The sequence below is a fragment of the Oncorhynchus mykiss genome, chromosome 27, assembly GCF_013265735.2.
Source record: "Oncorhynchus mykiss isolate Arlee chromosome 27, USDA_OmykA_1.1, whole genome shotgun sequence".
Classification (NCBI taxonomy): domain Eukaryota; kingdom Metazoa; phylum Chordata; class Actinopteri; order Salmoniformes; family Salmonidae; genus Oncorhynchus; species Oncorhynchus mykiss.
The window spans coordinates 16,138,020-16,164,147 of NC_048591.1; the positions used below are offsets into that span (position 1 = coordinate 16,138,020).

General features: G+C 43.4%; 1 protein-coding gene across 3 annotated transcripts; it reads right to left on the bottom strand.

The window, feature by feature from the left end:
* Positions 1-3,705: 3,705 nt before the first annotated feature.
* Positions 3,706-26,128, bottom strand: si:dkeyp-97b10.3 (NACHT, LRR and PYD domains-containing protein 1b allele 3). Of its 3 annotated transcripts, none has more exons than XM_021587737.2 (16): positions 25,727-26,124; positions 20,027-20,058; positions 17,956-18,024; positions 17,831-17,854; positions 17,630-17,665; positions 17,424-17,471; positions 17,162-17,208; positions 16,979-17,031; positions 16,269-16,746; positions 13,806-13,931; positions 11,131-11,266; positions 11,004-11,051; positions 10,767-10,838; positions 10,476-10,641; positions 10,138-10,259; positions 8,284-10,004 (listed from the first exon to the last, which is right to left on the bottom strand). In XM_021587737.2, exons 1-16 carry the CDS (start codon positions 25,777-25,779, stop codon positions 9,976-9,978), a joined length of 1,539 nt encoding a protein of 512 aa, XP_021443412.2. In that variant the 5' UTR covers positions 25,780-26,124; the 3' UTR covers positions 8,284-9,975. The 3 variants fall into 3 exon arrangements, with proteins under 3 accessions (XP_036821046.1, XP_021443412.2, XP_021443411.2); XM_021587736.2 differs by having other exon boundaries at positions 17,630-17,668; XM_036965151.1 differs by lacking the exons at positions 8,284-10,004; positions 10,138-10,259; positions 10,476-10,641 and adding exons at positions 3,706-3,783; positions 4,970-5,022 and having other exon boundaries at positions 17,630-17,668; positions 25,727-26,128.

Genomic DNA, 26,128 nt, shown 5'->3' on the forward strand with positions numbered 1-26,128 from the left:
TTCTTCATGATGCTCTCTGCGCTTTTAACGGACCTCTGAGACTATCACAGTGCAGGTGCATTTATACGGATACTTGATTACACACAGGTGGATTGTATTTATCATCATTAGTAATTTAGGTCAACATTGGATCATTCAGAGATCCTCACTGAACTTCTGGAGAGAGTTTGCTGCACTGAAAGTAAAGGGGCTGAATAATTTTGCACGCCCAATTTTTCAGTTTTTGATTTGTTCAAAAAGTTTGAAATGTCCAATATATGTCGTTCCACTTCATGATTGTGTCCCACTTGTTGTTGATTCTTCACAAAAAAATACAGTTTTATATCTTTATGTTTGAAGCCTGAAATGTGGCAAAAGGTCGCAAAGTTCAAGGGGGCCGAATACTTTCGCAAGGCACTGTACGCATCTCCAGGACCATGTTCTTCAGGGTGTCCATGTCTTCCACGGAGATCCTCAGGCTTCTCATCAGGTTCTTCGGCCCAATGTTTTCTTTACGCAGAGCTTCTTTCCTCTCCTTCGGCTATCTCTTGGGCAACCTCAGCGGCTTCCGTAAGGTACATTTCTTATTGTATGCGGATTTGGCTATCAGGTCGCTCTTGTCGTCCACATCCGGCTCAGGTGATGAGAACATTTCTGCCCCATCTACAGTGTCTCCCTGTGGGTGGCAAGAGTCTTTGTTATCACCGTGCCTGCATTAGTCAAATGCGACACTGCGTGCTTGGAGTCATCCTCCCAGCCGGCCTTTGATTTCAGTCATCTGCTGGGAGGTCGTGAGCAACGGACAGGTATAGTAATGACTGCCCATCCTCGTCCTCCCACACGTCTCGAGGTCTCACGGGTCCAGTCTGCCGGGACCTGGGAATGTCTTGACCAGGTCCAGGGAGGGTTCAGACACCAATGGCCATAGCTCAAGACCCGAGGTCCTTCAATTGTCGTTTTTGCACTGCATCCTGTTCAGTATATACCTTGGTTTTCAGTATTCCATGCAGTATCGGGATATTTGTGATATCTGTAGTTGTGGATATTGCAGTAATGCTGGTCAGGGTGCTTTTATAAACCTAGGTTCAGATGACAACTTGATTGTAAGCCACATCACTTAGCATCATTTGAATGAGCATTCTATAATCCCATGGAAATCCAGTATTAGTTGATTGAACATTCTAAATTGCCATGGACATAACTGCATCACAATACCAGCCATATGGAGTGTACCCATGAGTTTACCATTGCCCTTTATTCTAAGCAATGTTGTGCTTCTATTGTTATTGACTTGGCCAAAGCTTTTGATACGGTAGACCATTCCATTCTTGTTGTCCGGCTAAGTATTGCTGTCTCTGAGGGGTCTGAGGGATCCCAAGGCTCGATCCTAGGCCCCATGCTCTTCTCAATTTGCATCAACAACATAGCTCAAGCAGTAGGAAGCTCTCTCATCCATTTATATGCAGATGATACAGTCTTATACTCAGCTGGCCCCTTCCCAGATTTTGTGTTAAATGTTCTACAACAAAGCTTTCTTAGTGTCCAACAAGCTTTCTTTACCCGTAACCTTATTCTGAACACCTCCAAAACAAAGGTCATGTGGTTTGGTAAAAAGAATGTCCCTCTCCCCACAGGTGTGATTACTACCTCTGAGGGTTCAGAGCTTGAGATAGTCACCTCATACAAGTACTTGGCAGTATGGCTAGATGGTACACTGTCCTTCTCTCAGCAAATATCAAAGCTGCAGGCTAATGTTAAATCTAGACTTGGTTTCCTCTATTGTAATCACTCCTCTTTCACCCCAGCTGCCAAACTAACTCTGATTCAGATTACCGTCCTTCCCATGCTAGATTACGGAGACATAATTTATCGATCAGCAGTTAAGGGTGCTCTCGAGTGGCTTTACCGTTGGTGCCAAACCATCAGATTTGCCACCAATGTTCCTTAAAGGACACATCACTGCGCTCTATACTCCTGTAAACTGGTCATCTCTGTATACCCGTCGCAAGACCCACTGGTTGATGCTTATTTATAAAACCCTCTTAGGCCTCACTCGGCCCTCTGAGATATCTACTACAGCCCTCATCCTCCACATACAACACCGGTTCTGCCAGTCACATTCTGTTAAAGGTCCCCGAATCACACACATCACTGGGTCACTTGTCTTTTCAGTTCGCTGCAGCTAGCGACTGGAACGAACTGCAACAAACACTCAAACTGGACAGTTTTATCTCAATCTCGTCATTCAAAGACTCAATCATGGACAGTCTTACTGACAGTTGTGGCTGCTTTGAGTGATGTATTATTGTCTCTCCTTTCTTGCCCATTGTGTCTGTGCCCAATAATGTTTGTGCCATGTTGTGTGCTACTACCATGGTGTGTTGCTACCATGTTGTTGTTATGTTGTGTTTCTACCATGCTGTGTTGTCATGTGTGCTCGCTTGCTATGTTGTTGTCTTAGGTCTCTCTTTATGTAGTGTTGTGTTGTTTCTCTTGTTGTGATGTGTTTTGTCCTGTATTTATATTTATTTATTTATATTTATTTATTTTTATATTTCTATGGTAGCACTCAATAAAAGCAAAGATAGCTTAATCGAAAAAGACTCAAGTGAAATTGAAAGTCACCCAGTAAAATACTATTTGAGTAAAAGTATCTGGTTTTAAATGTGCTTAAAAGTATATTGGTGGAAAAAGTACTAAATTGTCATACCTGAGTAGAAGTAAAAAGTAAGTGCTGTACATCAAATTCCTTTTATTATGCATACCAGATCGTGCAATTTTCCAGATTTGGGAGGAGATCCCTCAGGAGACCATCCGCCACCTCATCAGGAGCATGCCCAGGCGTTGTAGGGAGGTCATACAGGCACGTGGAGGCCACACACACTACTGAGCCTCATTTTGACTTGTTTTAAGGACATGACATCAAAGTTGGATCAGTCTGTAGTGGGGTTTTCCACTTAAATTTTGAGTGGGACTCCAAATGCAGACCTCCATGGGTTGATAAATTTGATTTCCATTAATAATTTTTGTGTGATTTTGTTGTCAGCACATTCAACTATGTAAAGGAAAAAGTATTTAATAAGAATATTTCATTCATTCAGGTATAGGATGTGCTATTTTAGTGCTCCCTTTATTTTTTTGAGCAGTGTATTTATAGGTGCGTGAATAGGACTATACTGCTGTCCTCCGTGAGCATTTGAAATGTAATGTAACGAGTACTTTTGGGAAAATGTACGGGAGTAAAAAGTACATATTTTCATTAGGAATGTAGTAGAGTAAAAGTATAAGTTGTCAAAAGTATAAATAGTAAATAAAGTACAGATACCCAAGAAAACGAATTAAGTAGTACTTCAAAGTATTTTTTACTTAGTTACTTTACACTACTGGCAAATGTCATTTGTTACATGCTTACTGGCCCTTCCCAACAATGCAGAGAAAAAAATTGAAATAGTAGAAAAATTGAAAATGCAAAAAGAGGAATACATAGAAAAATAACAACACAATGAGAAAAATACACAATGAGTAATGATAACTTAGCTATATACACGGGGAACCAGTACAGAGTCGATGTGAAGGGGTACATGGCAATTGAGGTAGATACAGTATGTATATGTAGGTAGGGATAAAGTGACTAGGCAACGGGATAAATAACGAACAGTAAAAGTAATGTATGTGATGAGTCAAAATAGTTAGTGCAACAAGGTTCAATGCAGGTATTCCTGGTAGTTATTGGTTAGCTATTTATAACAGGTCCAGGCAACCGATAGCCACCTGCTTCCACTCCTTCCCCTGCAGCTTAGCCACCTGCTTCCACTCCTTCCCCTGCCGCTTAGCCACCTGCTTCCACTCCTTCCCCTGTCGCTCAGCCACCTGCTTCCACTCCTTCCCCTGCAGCTTAGCCACCTGCTTCCACTCCTTCCCCTGCAGCTCAGCCACCTGCTTCCACTCCTTCCCCTGTCGCTCAGCCACCTGCTTCCACTCCTTCCCCTGCAGCTTAGCCACCTGCTTCCACTCCTTCCCCTGTCGCTCAGCCACCTGCTTCCACTCCTTCCCCTGCAGCTTAGCCACCTGCTTCCACTCCTTCCCCTGCCGCTTAGCCACCTGCTTCCACTCCTTCCCCTGCAGCTTAGCCACCTGCTTCCACTCCTTCCCCTGCCGCTTAGCCACCTGCTTCCACTCCTTCCCCTGCAGCTTAGCCACCTGCTTCCACTCCTTCCCCTGCCGCTTAGCCACCTGCTTCCACTCCTTCCCCTGCAGCTTAGCCACCTGCTTCCACTCCTTCCCCTGCCGCTTAGCCACCTGCTTCCACTCCTTCCCCTGCCGCTTAGCCACCTGCTTCCACTCCTTCCCCTGCAGCTTAGCCACCTGCTTCCACTCCTTCCCCTGCAGCTTAGCCACCTGCTTCCACTCCTTCCCCTGCAGCTTAGCCACCTGCTTCCACTCCTTCCCCTGCCGCTTAGCCACCTGCTTCCACTCCTTCCCCTGCCGCTTAGCCACCTGCTTCCCCTGCCGCTCAGCCACCTGCTTCCACTCCTTCCACTCCTTCCCCTGCCGCTCAGCCACCTGCTTCCACTCCTTCCCTGCCGCTTAGCCACCTGCTTCCACTCCTTCCCCTGCAGCTTAGCCACCTGCTTCCACTCCTTCCCTGCAGCTTAGCCACCTGCTTCCACTCCTTCCCCTGCAGCTTAGCCACCTGCTTCCACTCCTTCCCCTGCAGCTCAGCCACCTGCTTCCACTCCTTCCCCTGCCACTTAGCCACCTGCTTCCACTCCTTCCCCTGCCGCTCAGCCACCTGCTTCCACTCCTTCCCCTGCAGCTTAGCCACCTGCTTCCACTCCTTCCCCTGCAGCTTAGCCACCTGCTTCCACTCCTTCCCCTGCAGCTTAGCCACCTGCTTCCACTCCTTCCCCTGCCGCTTAGCCACCTGCTTCCACTCCTTCCCCTGCAGCTTAGCCACCTGCTTCCACTCCTTCCCCTGCAGCTTAGCCACCTGCATCAGCTGCTTGGACGACACATCTGGGACCTGCACTGTCCGCACTCCGTCTGGAGACAACAGAGGAACGTCAGACTTTTAAGGGTTTTATTCAGGGCGACTGAACAGCAACTCAACAGGAATAAGACCACAGTAATAACAGCAAATTACACAATGGATGTGTTCAAACCATCACCTGACTCATCTGCGCACCGACATCTCTTTTTGGGCAACTCTTCCTCTGATGTGCTGGTGCTTCTCTTCCTGTCTACAGAAGAGGAGAAAAAAAGCTACTTTGTCAATCAAAAGCTACTTTGTTATGATTGGATGAAAAGTGCTTGTGTACAGAGAACTTGATATCTAGAACATACACTGGAATGAAGTGAACTCTTGATGCCGATATTGAGAGGGGGCAAACAAAAATGACAAACTTACTATTTGTCAGTTTCCTTGGCTTTTCAACTGTATTGTCCACACAGTCATCTGAGAGAAAGATAAATTAATATCAAAGAACACCTCAAAATATCCCTTCAATTTAGTCACGGCCAGCGTGAACGGCAAGTCCTGCAGGACACCATACACACAACACAGAAATTATGAATAAAACCAGAGACTCTGGATTCGCACCCAGGCTCTGTCGCAGCCGGCCGCGACCGGGAGGTCGGTGGGGCGACGTACAATTGGCATAGCGTCGTCCGGGTTAGGGAGGGTTGGCCGGTAGGGATATCATTGCGCACTAGCGACTCCTGTGGCGGGCCGGGCATAGTGCACGCTAACCAGGTCGCCAGGTGCACTGTGTTTCCTCCGACACATTGGTGCGGCTGCCTTCTGGGTTGGATGCGTGCTGTGTTAATAAGAAGCAGTGCAGCTTGGTTGGGTTGTGTTTTGGGGGACGCATTGCTCTCGACCTTCGTCTTTCCCGAGCCCGTACGGAAGTTGTAGCGATGAGACATGATAGTAACTACTAACAATTGGATACCACGAAAAGGGGGTAAAATTCAATAAAAAAATTTTTTATTATCTTTAAATAATTTAAAAAATAAAGAAATTATGAATAAACTCACATAGTACATACACTGAGTAAACAAAACATTAAGAACACTTGCTCTTTACATGACATAGACTGACCAGGTGAATCTAGGTGAAAACTATGATCCCTTATTGATTTCACTTGTTAAATCCACTTCAATCAGTCTAAATGAAGGGGAGGAGACGGGTCAAAGAATGATTTTTCAGCCAAGAGACAATAGAGATTTTTATTGAAGACTCATCTCTTCAGTAGGGCCTATGATTGAGTGTAGTCTGGCCCAGGAGTGTGAAGGTGAATGGAAAGGCACTGGAGGAACAAACCGCCCTTGCTGTCTCTGCCTGGCCGGTTCCCTGCTCTCCACTGGGATTCTTTGCCTCTAACCCTATTACAGGGGCTGAGTCACTGGCGTACTGGTGCTCTTCCATGCCGTCCCTAGGAGGGTTGCGTCACTTGAGTGGGTGGAGTCACTGATGTGGTCTTCCTGTCTGGGTTGGCGCCCCCCCTTGGGTTGTGCTGTGGCAGAGATCTTTGTGGGCTATACTCGGCCTTGTCTCAGGATGGTAAATTGGTGGTTGAAGGTATCCCTCTAGTGGTGTGGGGGCTGCGCTTTGGCAAAGTGGGTGGGGTTATATCCTGCCTGTTTGGCCCTGTCCGGGGAAATCATCAGATGGGGCCACAGTGTCTCCTGACCCCTCCTGTCTAAGCCTCCAGTATTTATGCTGCAGTAGTTTATGTGTCGGGGGGCTAGGGTCAGTCTGTTATATCCGGTGTCCTGTGTGAATTTAAGTATGCTCTCTAAGTCTCTCTTTCTTTCTTACTCTCTCTTGGAGGACCTGAGCCCTAGGACCATGCCTCAGGACTACCTGGCATGATGACTCCTTGCTGTCCCCAGTCCACCTGGCCGTGCTGCTTCTCCAGTTTCAACTGTTCTGCCTGCGGCTATGGAACCCTGACCTGTTCACCGGACGTGCTACCTGTCCCAGACCTGCTGTTTTGAACTCTCTAGAGACAGCAGGAGCGGTAGAGATACTCTCAATCATCGGCTATGAAAAGCCAACTGACATTTACTCCTGAGGTGCTGACCTGTTGCACCCTCGACAACTACTGTGATAATTATTTGACCATGCTGGTCATTTATGAACATTTGGACTGAAGCGGAGTTCTCTGATGTGGGTCTCTGCTCAGCTCAGGCATTCAGTCACTCAGCCATTCCCCTCACCACTGATACTACTATCACACTAAGACACACACCCCTGATTTTACACACTACCAGCGCTCAAACCACATTTCAGGAACTGGGTGACATGTGACCTAAGAGTCTGTGTGTAATATCAGAATAAAAATTGGCTGTGGTCTATATTTGATGTCACATGGTGTTACTATTCCAATATAAACCTACCAGTTGGGAAAACATTGCCATTTGAACCAGTGTTGCCCACTGGGCTGCTCTAATGTACGAGGTTTGGGGTTTCCATCTGAGTTATTCCTAGATACACAAATCAATACACAATCATTTGTTAATTAATATGCACCAATGCCCTCTGATACAGTGACAAATGAACTCATCTTGATCACCACACATATACGCACAAATAAACAGACCGCAGACTTCCAGTGTGACATGTGATTTCCCTCAGTAGAGACCACAGTGTGAGTCAGAGTGCCAGGAGGTCAGGCCAGTGGGCATTACAATCCCTCTGATCATGTTCATTTCTCTTTCTGAGTAAGATGTTACTGTAATGATCCGCATACACACACCCTGTGTCCCTCTCACCTTAATGCCAGAGGAGTTGTTGGTGGCCTGTTAGATGCGAAAGGAGTAGGAGTTGTTCAGAGCCAGTTCCTTATACACCAGGACCACCTCGTGGTGCTCTACAGGCTTGTTGCTCTGGACAAGTATGCCTTAGTATGCCTTGTGTATAATAGGACAATAGTACACTTAAATAAATATTTAGCACTTTTAATGTTTTGAAAGTCTTTTGAAAATATTAACATGTACAATGCATTTTTTGGTTTATGTGAGTTTGCTTAAAGCGTGATGAGGAGTGATAAATGTACTTATGAGAGTCCAGACGGCAGCATTAACATTTGCCTTGCATGTGTCTCCATTCCATACAGTCATTAAAAGAGACAACCGGCAGAATTGTTTTCAGAGCTTTCCCTTCCACATACACCTCACCAGAACACACCGCAGAAAGGTACAGAACCGGTTACATAGGATAAATGTTTGATTAAGTCATAGCTTAACAGCCATGAAGCCTATCATCTGCTAGCTGAAAATTATTTGCAATTAAACATTTCATCAATTTTTGCAAAAATGTATTTTATTCAGTCAAAGATTTGTAATCTTAGACACCATACCCAGAGCCCTATGAAGGCCCTTACCTGAGCTGTAACATTACAGAAGTACACATGTAAGGATGGAATATTAATGATGGCCTTTTTTTTGGCAACAGTGACATCCCTATTGAAAGGTGTTTAAAATGAGTTCGTAGTCCTTTTTATGAACAAAAAAAACCCTCCTACATTAGTGGTTTCTGGAATTCAGTCAATCCCACCATGTTCAAATACACAGAGTGATTCCCAGGCTACAGAATGGACACGATCCAGTCTAAACAAATGTGAATATTACCAATCTTTTCTGAGATGAAGCTTAGCTATCCCAAGTGTCAGTTTGACGGCTCAATTTGGTCATAACACACACACAAAAACGAACAAACACAGACTACAAAAAAAAACAATTACAGTATAGTTTAAAAAACAGAAAATATGTACACCGTATTAAAAGTACAGCTACACTCCTTGAGTAGTTGTTCCATGATTAAGTAAGTGGCAATGCCTTGATTGAGAAATATCAAAATACAAAATGTACAATGTTTGAGACAACAGCCCTGTAAATGTGTGTTAGCAGTTTCCATACTGCAGCAACATGTCTGTTACTGGCTACATATTAGCTACCTATTTCCCAGAGCTCATCTATGACAGAGGTCTTCAATGCACCGCAGGTCGCAGCATCAGCTCCTGGCTGTTTGGGGTACCTCTACATAACGCCTGCATTATTCCAGGTTAATGGACCATTTGTGAACGTCTAAGAACATAACCATTCAAGATTAAAGGTTGTGGTGTAATTCTCTTTCTATGCCTTTGTTGAACTCCTGTTGAAATCCTGAGAGAACATGAGGGGTGAGAAGCCAGGGTTTCCCACTACTAAACATCACTACTAGGCAGAGCACAACGTTCTCCAGCTCTAGCATCCAGGCCTGCAGAAATCAAACATATCATTTGAAGGCAATTGAATCCCAATTATTTTGGGCTGGAAGGGGCTGACAGTGCTAAGTTGGTGTGTCCTGGCCTTGCCCTGCCTAGGCAATGGCAGGGGACACATAATGCTTCTGATCTAGGATCAGTGTACCATCCTCAATTTATGAAGGAGGTATGCAAAGCTGACCTTAGATCAGCCTCTAGAGCAAGGGCAGGCAGCTCCAGTCCAGTGAGTCAGGGCTGGATTGGTGTCACACTTTTGCCCCAGCTAACACACCTGACTCCAATAATCAACTAATTATGATCTTCAGTTTAGAATGCAATTAGTTTAAAATCAGCTGCGTTAGCTAGGGATGGGGAAGAAATGTGACATCACTCCGGCCCCTGAGGATTGGAGTTTCCCATCCCTGGACTAGCGGGAACGTTCATCCTACTCCATACAGCCCTCAAACTCCACTCTGGACCTCAAAGCCAGTTCCACTGCATTTTTTCATTGTTCCCTTCAAATCAGGGACTGATTTAAACCTGGGACATCGGGTGTATTAATTATCCGGTAGAACAGAAAACCAGCAGGCTCCGGACCTCGTAGGGTAAGAGTACCCCTGCAATACAGCAGAAGCAGAGGGATTTCTGTCTTCAAGGCAAGAGTTCAAACGTCTCTCTCCCATTGTCTCTCTGGCTCATTGACGATAGGGCTGCGGAAAGGCAGGGACCTTGGGAGGCAAAAGATATCTCATTCGGCCGCTTTATTGTCTATCATATCTGAGGAGAACACAGACAGAAAGAGACAGACAGAAATGGGTGTATGTTAGTAGGAGACAAGAATGAGTACAAATATCTGTGTGGAGACAGGTGATTGAGTGTGTTTGGCTCTAGTCTAATGTGTGTCTCTAACCTTGCAGTGTCTTGAGGACCTTGTTGGGCAGGTCATCCAGCTCCTGTAGGCTCATCAAGAGGTGAGTGACCGTGGCTTGACCATTTGGCCTGCCAGTCTTCCAGCGCTCCAACGCCTTAAACCTGAAACCCAACACAAAACAAGTTGAGGGTCACATTTAGGGTCCCATTATCTAAAAAAGAAATCACCAAAAATATGAATCAAAGAAAGTAAGTTATTGTACAATTGTTGAATGATTCTTACCAAGAATGCTTCAATGAAAAATGCCCAAAATTATGGCTGGCGAGTAATATAAAGTTGCGTTTTAAGGGTGCAGATACTATATCTATCTACTGTACCTCTGCATGTCGACATCCTCCTCACTGGCCTGTATATCGTCCAGCTCTTTGGAGGACAGGTCCAGGCAACCGATAGCCACTTGCTTCCACTCCTTCCCCTGTAGCTTAGCCACCTGCATCAGCTGCTTGGACGACACGTCTGGGACCTGCACTGCCCGCACTCCGTCTGGAGACAACAGAGGAACGTCAGACTTGTAAGGGTTTTATTCAGGGCGACTGAACAGCAACTCAACAGGAATAAGACCACAGTAATAACAGCAAATGACACAATGGATGTGTTCAAACCATCACCTGACTCATCTGCGCACCGACGTCTCTTTTTGGGCAACTCTTCCTCTGATGTGCTGGTGCTTCTCTTCCTGTCTACAGAAGAGGAGAAAAAAAGCTACTTTGTCAATCAAAAGCTACTTTGTTATGATTGGATGAAAAGTGCTTGTGTACAGAGAACTTGATATCTAGAACATACACTGGAATGAAGTGAACTCGATGCCGATATTGAGAGGGGGCAAACAAAAATGACAAACTTACTATTTGTCAGTTTCCTTGGCTTTTCAACTGTATTGTCCACACAGTCACCTGAGAGGAAGATAAATTAATATCCTGCACCTTAACCCCCAACACATTACAGACATACGCATAGCAGGTGTGTATGTACCTTCTCTGATGGTGGCTGACCACACAGTCTTGTCGGACTCTGTCTCTACGAGGGAGACCTTGAAAGGAGGGGGCTGCTCAAAGAACACCTCAAAATATCCCTTCAATTTAGTCACGGCCAGCGTGAACGGCAAGTCCTGCAGGACACCATACACACAACACAGACATTATGAATAAACACACAGTACATAATGTACCAACACCGAGTATACAAAACATTAAGAACACCTGGGTTGTGTTTCGGAGGACGCATGGCTTTCGACCCTCGTCTCTCCCGAACCCGTACGGGAGTTGTAGCGATGAGACAAGATAGTAACTACTAACAATTGGATACCACGAAACGGGGTTAAATTTTTTATATATATATATATATATATATATATATATATATATATATATATTTTTTTTTAATAATAAAAAAAAGAAAATAAATGATGAATACACTCACATAGGACATACCATACATACACTGAGTAAACAAAACATTAAGAACACCTGCTCTTTCCATGACATAGACTGACCAGGTGAATCTAGGTGAAAGCTATGATCCCTTATTGATTTCACTTGTTAAATCCACTTCAATCAGTCTAAATGAAGGGGAGGAGACGGGTCAAAGAATGATTTTTCAGCCAAGAGACAATAGAGACATGGATTGTGTATGTGTACCATTCAGAGGGTGAATGGGCAAGACACAATATTTAAGTGCCTTTGAACAGGGTATGGTAGTAGTTGCCAGGCGCACCGGTTTGTGTCAAGAAATGCAATGCTGCCACGTTTTTCATGCTCAACAGTTTCCCATGTGTATCAAGAACGGTCAACCACCCAAATGACATCCAGCCAACTTGACACATCTGTGGTAAGCATTGGAGTCAACATGGGCCAGCATCCCTGTGGTACGTTTTTGATACCTTGTAGAGTCCCTGCCTCGACGAATTGAGGCTATTCTGAAGGCAAAAGGGGGTGCAACTCAATATTAGGAAGGTGTTCTTAACGTTTTGTACACTCAATGTACCGTACATACAGTTGAAGTCAGAAGTTTACATACACTTATGTTGGAGTCATTAAAACTAGTTTTCAACCACTCCACAAATTTCTTGTTAACTGTAGTTTTGGCAAGTCGGTTAGGACATCTATTTTGTGCATGACACAAGTCATTTTTCCAACAATTGTCTACAGACAGTTTATTTCACTGTATCACAACTCCAGTGAGTCAGAAGTTGACTGTGCCTATAAACAGCTTGGAAAATTCCAGAAAATTACGTCATAGTTTTAGAAGCTTCTGACAGGCAAATGTACATAATTTGAGTCAATTGGAGGCATACCTGGGGATGTATTTCAAGGTCTACCATCAAACTCAGTGCCTCTTTGCTCAACATCATGGGAAAATCAAAAGAAATCAGCCAAGACCTCTGAAAAAAAATTGTAGACCTCCACAAGTCTGGTTCATCCTTGGAAAAAAAATTCCAAATGCCTGAAGGTACCACGTTCATCTGTACAAATAAGAGTACGCAAGTATAAACACCATGGGACCACGCAGCCATCATACCACTCAGGAAGGAGACGCGTTCTGTCTCCTAGAGATGAACATACTTTAGTGCAAAAAGTGCAAATCAATCCCAGAACAACAGCAAAGGACCTTGTGAAGATGCTGGAGGAAACTGGTACAAAAGTATCTATATCTACAGTAAAACAAGTCCTATATCGACATAACCTGAAAGGCCGCTAAGCAAGAATCCACTGCTCCAAAACCACTATAAAAAAAGTCAGACTAAGGTTTGCAACTGCACATGGGGACAAAGATTGTACTTTTTGGAGAAATGTCCTCTGGTCTGATGAAACAAAAATAGAACTGTTTGGCCATAATGACCATCGTTATGTTTGGGAGAAAAAGGGGGAGGTTTGCAAGTCGAAGAACACCATCCCAACCGTGAAGCACAGGGGTGACTGCTTCATGTTGTGAGGGGGCTTTGCTGCAGGAGGGTCTTGTCCACTTCACAAAATAGATGGCATCATGAGTAAGGGAAATGATGTGGCTATTTTAAAGCAACATCTCAAGACATCAGTCAGAAAGATGAAGCTTGGTCGCAAATGAGTCTTCCAAATGGACAATGACCCCAAGCATACTTCCAAAGTTGTGGCAAAATGGCTTAAGGACAACAAAGTCAAGGTATTGGAGTGGCCATCACAAAGCCCTGACCTCAATCCTATAGAAAATGTGTGGGCAGAACTGAAAAAGCATGTGCAGGCAAGGCGGCCTACAAACCTGACTCAGTTACACTAGCTCTGTCAGGAGGAATGGGCCAAAATTCACCCAACTTATTGTGGAAAGCTTGGGGAAGGCTACCCGAAACATTTGACCCAAGTTTAAATTGTTTAAGGCAATGCTACCAAATACTAACTGAGTGTATGTAAACTTCTGACCCACTGGGAATGTGATGAAAGAAATAAAATCTGAATTAAGTAATTCTCTCTACTATTATTCTGACATTTCACATTATAAAATAAAGTGGTGATCCTAACAGACCTAAGAGGGAATTTTTACTAGGATTAAATGACAGGAATTGTGAAAAACTGAGTTTAAATGTATTTGGAAAAGGTGTATGTAAACTTCTGAGTTCAACTGTACTGTAGGTCATTGCTTACTGGTTATGCAGTAATGGGTGAATGAAACCTCACCGCAGGGCTGATGTCTCCCTCTGGTTCACTCATGAGGCGGTACCTCTTCTCATCCAACTTACAGGTGGGTGGCTTCTCTACCTTCAGGTAACGCTTGTTGGCGCAACGCACCTCCTTCCATATGTCCTGGAGTGAGTGAGGGGTAGAGGAGGAGAAAGAGAGGCAGAGAGACAAAGGAATAGATAGAAGTAGACCAGTGATTTACCATTAGTAAGCGAGAGATTCTAATAATGGTAATAGCGGGGATGACTATTCCCTGTTCAGGAAACATGGGAGTTGGTGGACGGAGACGTTTTCCATGGTCATTTTGGTGTGTGATGGAAAATCTTTCTTATTTGTTGCCTAACGGTCAACAACTCCTTTCCCTGGCCAGTTAGGCAGGGTTAAATGGACTGTTCTGAAGCTGAGTGCTCTGTGGGTTTCTGCTGAGCTCAGGCATTCAGTCACTCAGCCATTCCCCTCACCACTGATACTACTATCACACTAAGACACACACCCCTGATTTTACACACTACCAGCGCTCAAACCACATTTCAGGTACTGGGTGACATGTGACCTAAGACTGTGTAAGATCACAGAGTAAATATTAACTGTGGTCTATATTTTATACACGTGGTGTTACTATCCCAATATAAACCTACCAGTTGGAAAAACATTGTCATTTTAACCTGTCTGGGAACGGGGTTCCGCTAGCGCTAGCGGAACAGCCAATGAAATTGCAGGGTGCCAAATACAAATCAACAGAAATCTCATAAATCAAATTTCTCAAACATACAAGTATTAGGCACCATTTTAAAGATACAATTCTTGTTAATCCAGCCACAGTATCTGATTTAAAAAATGCTTTACAGCGAAAGCTCCACAAACGATTATGTTAGGTCACCACCAAGTCACACAAAAACCCAGCCATTTTTCCAGCCAAAGACAGGAGTCACAAAAGGCACAAATAGAGATCAAATTAATCACTAACCTTTGATGATCTTCATCAGATGACACTCATAGGACTTCATGTTACACAATACATGTATGCTTTGTTTCGATAAAATGCATATTTATATCGAAAAATCTAATTTTACATTGGCGTGTCATGTTCAGTAGTTCCAAAACATGCAGTGATTTTGCAGAGAGCCACATCAATTCACAGAAATACTCATTATAAATGTTGATGAAAATACAAGTGTTATACATGGAACTTTAGATAAAATTATCCTTAATGGAACCGCTGTGTCAGATTTCAAAAATACTTTACGGAAAAAGCATACCATGCAATAATCTGAGTACGGAGCTCAGAGCCGAAACCAGCCAAAATAAATATCCGCCATGTTGTGCAGTCAACATTAGTCAGAAATAGCATTATAAATATTCACTTACCTTTGATGATATTCATCAGAATGCACTCCCAGGAATCCCAGTTCCACAATAAATGTTTGATTTGTTCGATAAAGTTCATCATTTATTTCCATATACCTCCTTTTGTTAGGGCGTTTGGTAAACAAATCGAAACGCACGTGTGACTTCCAGCTGATAGGTCGGACGAAAATTCCAAAAAGTTATATTACTGGTCGTAGAAACATATCAAACAATGTATAGAATCAATCTTTAGGATGTTTATATCATAAATGTTCAATAATGTTACAACCGGAGAATTCCATTAGAAAAGCAATGGAACGGGAGCTACCTCATGTGAATGCCCGTAACTGAGCTTGTGGCTGCTGGCAGACCTCTGACTAATTCCCCTGTCATTCAGCCCCCCTTCATAGTAGAAGCATCAAACAACGTTCTAAAGACGATTGACATCTAGTGGAAGCCTTAGGAAGTGCAACATAACCAATATCCCACTGTATCTTCAATAGGGGCCGAGTTGAAAAACTACAAACCTCAGATTTCCCACTTCCTGTTTGGATTTTTTCTCAGGTTCTTGCCTGCCATATGAGTTCTGTTATACTCACAGACATCATTCAAACAGTTTTAGAAATGGCAGAGTGTTTTCTATCCAATGCTACTACTAATATGCATATATTAGCATCTGGGATTGAGTAGGATGCAGTTCACTCTGGGCACGCTTTTCATCCAAAAGTGAAAATGCTGCCCCTATCCCAATGAAGTTAACCAGTGTTGTCCACTGGGCTAGATTCAGATCTAATGTATGAGGTTTGGGGTTTCCATCTGAGTTATTCCTAGATACAGATACACAAATCAATACAATCATTTGTTAATAAATATGCACCAATGCCCTCTGATACAGTGACAAATGAACTCATCTTGATCACCACACACACAAATAAACAGACCGCAGACTTCCAGTGTGACATGTGATTTCCCTCAGTAGAGACCACAGTGTGAGTCAGAGTGCCAGGAGGTCAGGCCAGTGGGCATTACAATCCCTCTGATCATGTTAATTTCTCTTTCTGAGTAAGATGTTACTGTAATGATCCGCATACACACACCCTGTGTCCCTCTCACCTTAATGTCGGAGGAGTTGTTGGTGGCCAGATAGATGCGAAAGGAGTAGGAGTTGTTCAGAGCCAGTTCCTTATACACCAAGACCACCCCGTGGTGCTCTACAGGCTTGCTGCTCTGGACAATGGGCCCCACCGGGGACAGGGACGATACACGCCACTTTACATGGCTGCCAGAGTGGTCTACCGAGGGCTCGATCACCGGACAGCTGTCCTTCATATGCAGGACACTAAAGGTCATTTCACTGTCGGGGTCAGCAAGGCAGAGGAAGTGAGGGAACTGGATGGAGGTGAGGATGGATGAGGGGCTGTTGACACAGTCCACGTTGAAGATGGGCCCAGCGAACCTCCAGGAGTCCCTGAGGAACATGCCAAACTTGGACCAGGACAGGACCGAGTAGCGGATCAGGACTCTCTCTGACACCTCAAACACCAGGCCGGTGACGGAGCACTCATATGTCCCCTCTCCCTCCAGCTGCACCCTGACACACAGAACACAGAGAGATGGAAAGACTCATACCAGTCAGACAGACACTCAGCAGGAGAGGCATTAGTGGTTTGGGGATTTTCTTATTTATTAAAAAAAGAGAGGTAGAGATACTAAGTAAGCAAGAGAGTAAGAGATTTGGAGATGGAGAAAAAAAGAGGGAGAGAGAGAGGAGAGTCTGAGTGAGAAAGAGAAGGAACGAGGCTACAGGTAGAAGAGCTACTCACTGTAGGCGTCCTTTAGAGATCCTCCTGGGAGTAACCAGTTCATTGCCTGGACTCTGATTGAGAAACAGACATGGGACTAAGATTGGCCCCTGTTCCTCTAGTGAGTCTACAGCCATACTGTATGTCTCTGAAGCTTTATTACACAACTATCGTTCAATTCCACAATCAAACAAATGTACTTACCCGCTGGAAAGCCTTGCATTTTTCACAGCATGGCTTGGGGGGCACATCTGACAAAGGAGAGGCCAAAAGTCAAACTAGGCACTCCCTCTTGGGGAGTACTCTACCTCACAGACTATGATTTGCCGACACATTTTCATAGACCTATGAATGCACCCAGATATCCTCTCTCTAGCCTTTCAACCATTACAATCTCCTTTGTCTAGGATAGCTCGACATTTTGTGGAAAAAGCTAAACATTTGGTAGTAGAATGACTTGTGATACCTTTAGCAAGGGAAACCTCTGCATCAGGTTGAGGAGCCGACTCTGACTCTGTGGAGAGATACGTTACACCTCATGAAGGAAGTTGGAGGAGAGGAGCAATCATTCTACTCAGGACATTCTGAGGTGAAAGAGGCTATTCATCTGTATTTCAGAGGCAGGATAAGGCAGATATAGGCATTGTGGCTGACGTTTTAGTTCCCACTCACCATTACAGGAACCCTCAACGTCAGGCTCCTCAGATTCTACTGGGACAAGCCAAAAAATAATACAATTATTTCTAAAAAAGATCCTAACTGACTGAGTAAAGACACAAGCCAGGTGCTGGAGTGACCGTGTATCATCACAGATTGTAAATGATTTTGATGAAGCTGACGAAGCTGACAGAACAAGGCCTGTGTTTTTCTCACCTCCTTCTTTCTCAGCAAAGCCGTCTGTTGAAAGACAAAGAGAGAGAACATTATGTTAGAGGGTGGGATAAAGCCTGAAGATTCATACTGTGATGGAGAGTTTCTGATCTCTAGCAGCCGCTCACCAGAATCCTCCTCCTCCTCTTCGTCCTCCTCTTCTTCAGAACTCTCCTCTGTAGATGTCCCTGCATTGTCTGTCAGAAAAATCCATAGGACAGGGAGGGATGAACTTTGAAAACATTTCTCATTCTAAGTGTACTTTCAAATAAAGAGGGGTGAGGGAAATTGATTGGTAGTTCAAACATGACTTGAGAGGGGGTCTATATGCCTATATGCAGCTCAGAGACCATTAGAGTTCTGTTTGAGTAGTGTTCACAGGGGGGGTGGGCAGTTTCTCTTTGAGTGAAATCTCAGATAAATACAAACATACTGCAAAGGTGTGTCCACCTGAGCCACTGTTATCATTTTCAGTCAGATTATCTGTAACAACTGAACTTTTAGTAGAGATGTCTTGGGTAAGGGGTTAATATGGAATTAAGAAATCTCTTCTCTCCATCTTTCCACCCCACTTTACACATAATGCAGAGAGGTATACAGTAACCTGGGGCAGCATGTAGCCTAGTGGTTAGAGCGTTGGGCTTGGAACCAAAAGGTTTCTGGATGGGATCCCTGAGCTACCATGGTAAAAATGTGTCGTTCTGCTACTGAACAAGGCAGTTAACCCACTGTTCCCCGGTAGGCCGTCATTGTGAATAAGAATTTGTTCTCAACTGACTTGGCTAGCTAAATAAAACATTTAAAAACCTCAGGGGACTGGCCCTCTGTGGGACCTGCCCCAAACAACTCCAGCCCATCCCCTGAGAGTTTTCTGAAGGTTCTCTACTCATGTCTACCCTAGGCCTATTACTAAGAAATGGCAGAAAAAGAATAATCATACATTATCGATTTGTAGCCTTTTATTTACTGTCTGACTGAGCATGATCTAAATGTTGCTCTTCTGTTGTCAAACTGTGACGAAGTTCATTCTGATGAGCTCATCAGTGTATACCGTATATCTTCACACAACATCACTCATCTGAAACTTCCAACTGATTCCTCACTAATGTAGATGAACGCAAACTGGATACAGTATGTATATGAGCGTATTGTAATTCGGTGATATGTCTGTGCTTTTTCTATGTATAGGGCTGAGGGCCCCTGTGTCGGGGCTGTAACTTTACAGAAGCTGATATTCTCATTCAGAAAGGCTTATAAATGGTATGCTTCATACTGTAAGTGCATCTAAAGTAGGGCTGTGATGATTGAGTAACGATTAATTGCCATGCAAATGGTCACGATTATTGTTATGAGTCATTTTTGTAGAATTTGTATATATTTTGTAATGCATCTTTGAAAATAAGCTACGAGATACCTAAAGAATACAACACAGCTTTGGTGAGACAATTTCTCAAAAGCAAATGTTTTTGAGTTCTTGGAACTTCTGAAAATCAAGCTTCTCCACCCAAATCATTGTAAAATGATTACCAACTTTGACCCCTTTCATGTCAAAATGAAAAAACTGCTACTGGGTAAACAATATCTACTTGAAAATAAAGTTGAATCCCCCCATCTTAAAATGTATGTATTCAAAATCTTTTTTTTCACAGTTATTATCAATAATTGTCCTAATCTAAAGTGAAACTATGGCCTACCTGCTAAGATAGAGTGAAGTGAACTGGTGCCCTGGTGTACAGACATGGCTAGCTCCAGGGGTATCTGTACACAGCAGGAGGGAGTCTGGGTCAGGCCTTCTAGCTGAGAGCCTGGCATTGGCAGAGGGGAAGCTAATAGATGGAGCCAGTCCTCTCTGGGGCAGGGAGCCTCATTTCACACTGAGAACCAGCCAGGTCTCTCTCTCTCTGCTCTACAAACGTCCCTTTCTCTTGCTCGTTCTCCCCTTATCTCTCCCCCCCCCCCCCCATCTCTCCATCTGTGTCCTCATATGCCTCCAATCGCTCTCTGTCTCATCTAACATCCACTCTGTCTAATCTCAGACAGCATGCTTTATCAGCCCAATGTACATCTCACACACACACAGATCATTTTTTACTGGTTTTGACTGCCATCTGCTGGTCTAATTAAAGATCACATTAATTCAGAACTTTTTGCCACATGAGACAAAACAAAACATTTCATGCACTATCAAACGGTGCTTACCCTTCTGTTCAGGGGCAGGGATGTCTCCATCGCTGTTGGTTAAAAGAGATAGGAAATGATAAGGGCATCCCAAGACGTTGTCAAAATGGAGTTAAGAGAATACAACTTCAGTTTTATGGACGAGTGGGGGAGGGGATTATGGGTGTGGAGAAGAGGGGGTGGAGCTGAACTGCAGACCCATCTCTGTCTTCACTTCCTCTCTCTGATGTACACACAAACACTCATTTAACTGAGGCACAAAAACAGGAAGTGGAGGAGCTGCCAAAATCTCACGTTCATGACATCAGCCCATCCTCCAGTGTGGTGTGGAACCCCCACCCCATACATACTGACCCAGTTTTACACACTAGTGTTGAACGGCTGGTACTGCAAATACATGGAAAGGTACTGGCCGATAGTGCTTGTGATTATAAACCATAGGTTCTTAAAGAGACAGTATCAGAGAACATCAACAGTTGATCTAACATCAAGACACAGAGGAAAGGGTTTTGCAGTTAGCAGTGTTACAGGTTTATATAAACCATAATAATGTGTATCATCCAGAGGATGTCACTCAGCCTCAGACAAAGCGTGCCGCTTGGTGTTTCAGTCTGTGATTTGTGTGAACAAGTTCAGCACGCACAAAAAAACTAGGTCAACAGTATTTATTTTTTATTTTACTCCATCGTAAAAATACTGCGCTCTAGGTGATCAAAAGCCAGAGTTGACTCAAGTGTAGTCTTTAGTCCTTTACCACAGAGGAGATTAGGAATACAGGAGAAACACTTTACTGAGTTGGCATGTGTTTACAACCTCTTTGATAATAAGAAAGTAATTAATCATGATAACTGTGCATGGTACCTGCAGATAAGGTCCTGAAACAATTATTGAATTGTGACAAATTCATAGGCTATTTCTAGTTCTGTGTCGTAAATATTGTCACTCTTTTAGATGTAATGAAACCTGATAAGCTAGTGGTCCTCATCCTCATTGTCCTCAGACAGCAGTACAGGAAAGACTGTTTACTTTTCCATGGTCAATGTTCGACACAGCCAACAGGTTTCTGTATCACAACACAACTGTTATACATTTCCATGGCAGTCATATTCCCACATGTACTCTGCCCGTGACAGAAGTCACGCACTGATCTGTTTCACCTGTCTTTGTGATTGTCTCCACCCACCTCCAGGTGTTACCCGTTTTCCACATTATTCCCAGGGTATTTATTCCTGTGTTCTCTGTTTGTCTGTTGTCAGATCACCTTGTTTTGTCAACCAGCGTGTTTTTCCATGCTCCTGCTTTTTCCTTGTCTCCGTTTTTCTAGTCCTCCTGGTTTTGACCTTTTGCCTGCCCTGACCTTGAGCCTGCCTGCATCCCTGTACCGTTTGGAACTCTGACCTGGTTATGAACTTTCGCCTGTCCTCGACCTGCCCCATGTTGTTTAATAAATATCAGAGACTCAAACCATCTGCCTCCTGTGTCTGCATTTGGATCTCGCCCGGTGTTGTTATACTTTCAGCCTCTATCCATCTCTCTGTAAATTCTTTCTATTTATTTCTCTTTGCCCTCTTGTCAACCCTGGCCTCTCACCATCTCTTACTTCTCTCCCACTCATACAAAACCAAACCCTCCCCTTCCTTTCTTGTCTCTCTCACCCCTTCTCTCTCTGTGGTGCGATAAAGCCACAGTTTTTGCATGTTTCCTACAGCCTTACATGAACACACTGAAAGCCTGTGAACAAGGGATAGGCAATTGTCAGTTATAGTGCTATAGTTTGTCACAGCTCCAATTTAGCCTTGTGTACCTCAGTAGGTTAACATATCACACCATCAGTCACAATATTAATGATACCCTCATACTTGACAGTTTAGTGTAAAACATTATGCCTTCATGAGGGGTCATATATTCCGCAGATATTGTGCATTGTATATTTATGTATACTGAACAAAATTATAAATTCAACATTTCAACGATTTTACTGATTTACAGTTCATAAGGAAATCAGTCAATTTAAATAAATACATTTAGGCCCACCCACTTGGGAGCAAGGTCCACCCACTGGGGAAACAGGCCCAGCCAATTAAAATGAGTTTTTCCCCACAAAAGGTGTTTATTACAAACAGAAATACTCCTCCGTTTCATCAGCTGTCCATGTGGCTGGTCTCAGATGATCCCGCAAGTGAAGACGGCAGATGTGATAGTCCTGGGCTGGCTACACGTGGTCTGCAGTTGTGAGGCCGCATGACCGTACTGCCAAATTCTCTACAACAACTTATGTTAAAGAAATTAACATTAAATTCTCTGGCAACAGTTCTGGTGGACAGTCCTGCAGTCGGCATGCCAATTACACGCTCCCTCAAAACTTGAGACATATGTGGCATTGTGTTGTGAGACAAAACTGCACATTTTAGAGTGGCCTATTATTGTCCCCAGCACATGGTGCACCTCTGTAATGCGGTTTAATCGGCTTCTTGATATGCCACACCTGTCAGGTGGATGGATTATTTTGGCAAAGGAGAAATGCTCACTAACAGGGATGTAAACAAATTTGTGCACAAAATTTGAGAGAAATAAGCTTTGTGTGTGAATTAACAATTTCTGGGATCTTTTATTTCAGCTCATGAAACAGACTATAACAGACTAACACTTTACATGTAGCATTTATGTTTTTGTTCAGTATAATTGAATATCTACAGTACCAGTCAAAAGTTTGGACACACCTACTCATTATTTAATACACATTGTAGAATACTAGTGAAGACATCAAAACAATGAAATAACACATATGGAATCATGTAGTAACCAAAAAAATGTTAAAGAAATGTTTGAGATTCTTCAAAGTACCCACCCATTGCCTTGATTACATCTTTGCACACTATTCGCATTCTCTCAACCAGCTTCATGGGGTAGTCACCTGGTATGCATTTCAATTAACAGATGTGCCTTGTTAAAAGTTCATTTGTGGAATTTCTTTCCTTCTTTATGCGTTTGAGACAATCAGTTGTGTTGTGACAAGGTAGGGGTGGTATACAGAATATAGCCCTATTTGGTAAAAGACCATATTATGCCAAGAACAGCTCAAATAAGCAAAGAGAAATGACACTGCATCATTACTTTAAGACCGGAAGGTCAGTCAATAGTGAACATTTCAAGAACTTTGAAAGTTTCTACAAATGCAATCGTAAAAACCATCAAGCGTAACAGTATGATGAAACTGTCTCGAGGACCGCCACAGGAAAGGAAGACCCAAAGTTACCTGTGCTGCAGAAGATAAATTCATTAGAATTACCAGCCTCAGAAATTGCAGCCCAAATAAATGCTTCACTCAGTTGAAGTAACAGACACATCTCAACATCAACTGTTCAGCGGAGACTGCGTCAATCAGGCCTTCATGGTCAAAATTGCTGCCAAGAAACAACTACTAAAGGACGCCAATGAGAAGAAGAGACTTGCTTGGGCCAAGAAACACGAGCAATGGACATTAGACCGGTGGAAATTTGTCCTTTGGTCTGATGAGTCCAAATTTGAGAATTTTGGTTCCAACCGCTGTGTCTTTGTGAGACAGAGTAGGTGAACGGATGATCTCCACATGTGTGGTTCCCACCGTGAAGCATGGAGGAGGAGGTGTGATGGTGTGGGGTTGCTTTGGTGGTGACACTGTCAGTGATTTATTTAGAATTCGATGCACACTTAACCAGCATGGCTACCACAGCATTCTGCAGCCATACACCATCCCATCTGGTTTGCACTATAATTTGTCTTTCAACAGGACAATGACCCAACACACCTCCAGGCTGTGTAAGGGCTATTTGACCAAGAAGGAGTGTGATGGAGTGCTGCATCAGATGACCTGGCCTCCACAATCACCCGACCTCAACCCAATCGAGATGGTTTGGGATGAGTTGGACCTCAGAGTGAAGGAAAAGCAGCCATCAAGTGCTCAGCATATGAAGGAACTCCTTCAAGGCAGTTGGAAAAGCATTCCAGGTGAAGCTGGTTGAGAGAATGCCAAGAGTGTGCAAAGCTATCATCAAGACAAAAAAAAAATCTAAAATATTTTTCTGTTTGTCACATCGGTATGAATGATTCGGGAGGCAGACGCAGGAATGCATGATATGGGTTTTTATTAAGCCCCAAATTGCGGCGACGAAGACCAAACAAACACGTAAAAAAACACAGGGTTGAAACCCAAACAAAAGAGCGAAGAGTACCTTGAATAAATGACACTAGCACACAATGATTACCACACGGGACGAGACCCGTAATCATCTGCACAATCCACAGAGGCACAAAAGCCCAAAACACACAGCACAGGTACTCACACGCACCAACGAACATAGTAACAATAATCAACAGCACCATGATGAACCAAGGGAACATATATACAAATACAATCAGTGGGAATAGGGGCCAGGTGTGCGCAATGAAAGTTCCAGAGGGATCCGTGACATTGTTTAACACTTTTTGGGTTAATACACGATTCCATATGTGTTATTTCATAGTTTTGATGTTATTCTACAATGTAGAAAATAGTACAAATAAAGAAAAACCCTGGAATGTGCTGGTGTGTCAAACTTTTGACTGGTACAGTATATATGTCAGCACTTCGGTGACACTCAAGCCTCTTCAGTGATTTGAGCGTTGAATTGTCTAACCAGAATTTTGATTATTTAAATCAGTGGCAAATGGGTGTGGCATGGTGGCAAGGTGCCAAATGTGTCTTGTTTCTCCAGAAGCCTGTGGTGTGATAGAAAACCAGGAAACCACAGTAACTATTGACCTGGTGCTCCCATTGGATATAAGTCACCTTTAACTGCCCTGGGGTTCATGATTACTCTCCACACAAACACTATTAATTATTTACTACACAAAGGGGACAATGTGGAACGTTTTCTACAACTACATTTTACGGTATAAAACATTACCATGATTGTAGTAACACTGGTTACAGAAGTGATATGGGTAAAAAAAAAAAAAAAAAATTGTCCTTGACTATCAAGCTTCACTGGAAAAAAGTCCCAATAGCCTACGTAATTCAAGATGATTATATGGTACATGGTATGGTATATACCATATATGGTATATTATTTGGTACATAGATGCTCCTATACATATAACAACGAAGCTAGTTTACCTTTACTATATTCAAGCACTTTCACATGGCAGGTGTCTAATGAAGAACGACCTGGCTGGCACGCTTTTAAACAGCTTAAACAATACATCTTGAGACAAAGTAGCCTAACTATGACAGTGCAAAACGCAGTGGTGAAGGACGGGTACGCGCAAGTGGTTTCGTTTTCAAGTTAAAAGAGACGGTTCTATTGAGAACCCAACAGAATAACATCGTTCTCTAGTTGTAACTCGAGGTATAGCCATATTGCTTGGGCGATGGGCATGTTTGTATTATGATCAGTCAACAACACAGCATATTGTGCGTTACAAAGCGACCATGGCGTCCCCTCTCACTTTTGGGGTCTGTCTTCAATAAAATAAAAATACACGGTTGCAACTATTTAGGGTCTTGTGTTTTTTTTTTATAAATTGAGAACTAAGTTATCAGCTAAGGGTAGCAAGCAGCAACAACAAAGGAACAGCTCTTTCCGGATTCGACACAACATTGCGGCGCACATCTTTGTCCGTGTGAATGCAACCTCATGCATATATAGGCTACGTGCAAGACTACATCTCGCCATTATTTGGCTATGCATTTAAGATGCTTACCCTTCATCCAGGTTACAAGCGGCTCCGCAGCTCGCCATCCTCGCCACCATCATGTGCCCTTTGAGGAACTTTCACCTTCGGTTTTGATATGGTCGTTTTTGCTTCACGGTTTTTGCTTCACGTGATGTTCCGTGATAGCACCTGCCTGTCTCTTTGTCAGAAAACATCTCCTTTTAAAATGATACCTTGACTTTACATCAAATAGGACGATGTAAGCTCTCAAAACAAATACACTCTCCCATAGTAGAGATAGGTTTAGTTTAGGCTAAAATATGCTGATGTTACTACCATGTTTTTACATAGATGTCTCATTGTCTACAATTCCAAATGATTTCCAAATAGCTACAAAAGCGCAGCCTGGAGCAAAGAAGTGCGCACGAACAGCTCAGTGGGAGGAGTATA

What these genes read in the sequence shown, in the direction of transcription:
- si:dkeyp-97b10.3 (XM_021587736.2), bottom strand. Translation starts at nt 25,779, where the DNA reads ATGATGGTGGCGAGGATGGCGAGCTGCGGAGCCGCTTGTAACCTGGAT. An exon ending in AGAGGTTTCCCTTGCTAAAG is followed by an intron (nt 17,209 to 17,423) that starts GTATCACAAGTC and finishes CTCCTTTGTCAG; the next exon opens with ATGTGCCCCCCAAGCCATGC. An exon ending in ATCTCTAAAGGACGCCTACA is followed by an intron (nt 16,747 to 16,978) that starts GTGAGTAGCTCT and finishes TCTGTGTGTCAG; the next exon opens with GGTGCAGCTGGAGGGAGAGG.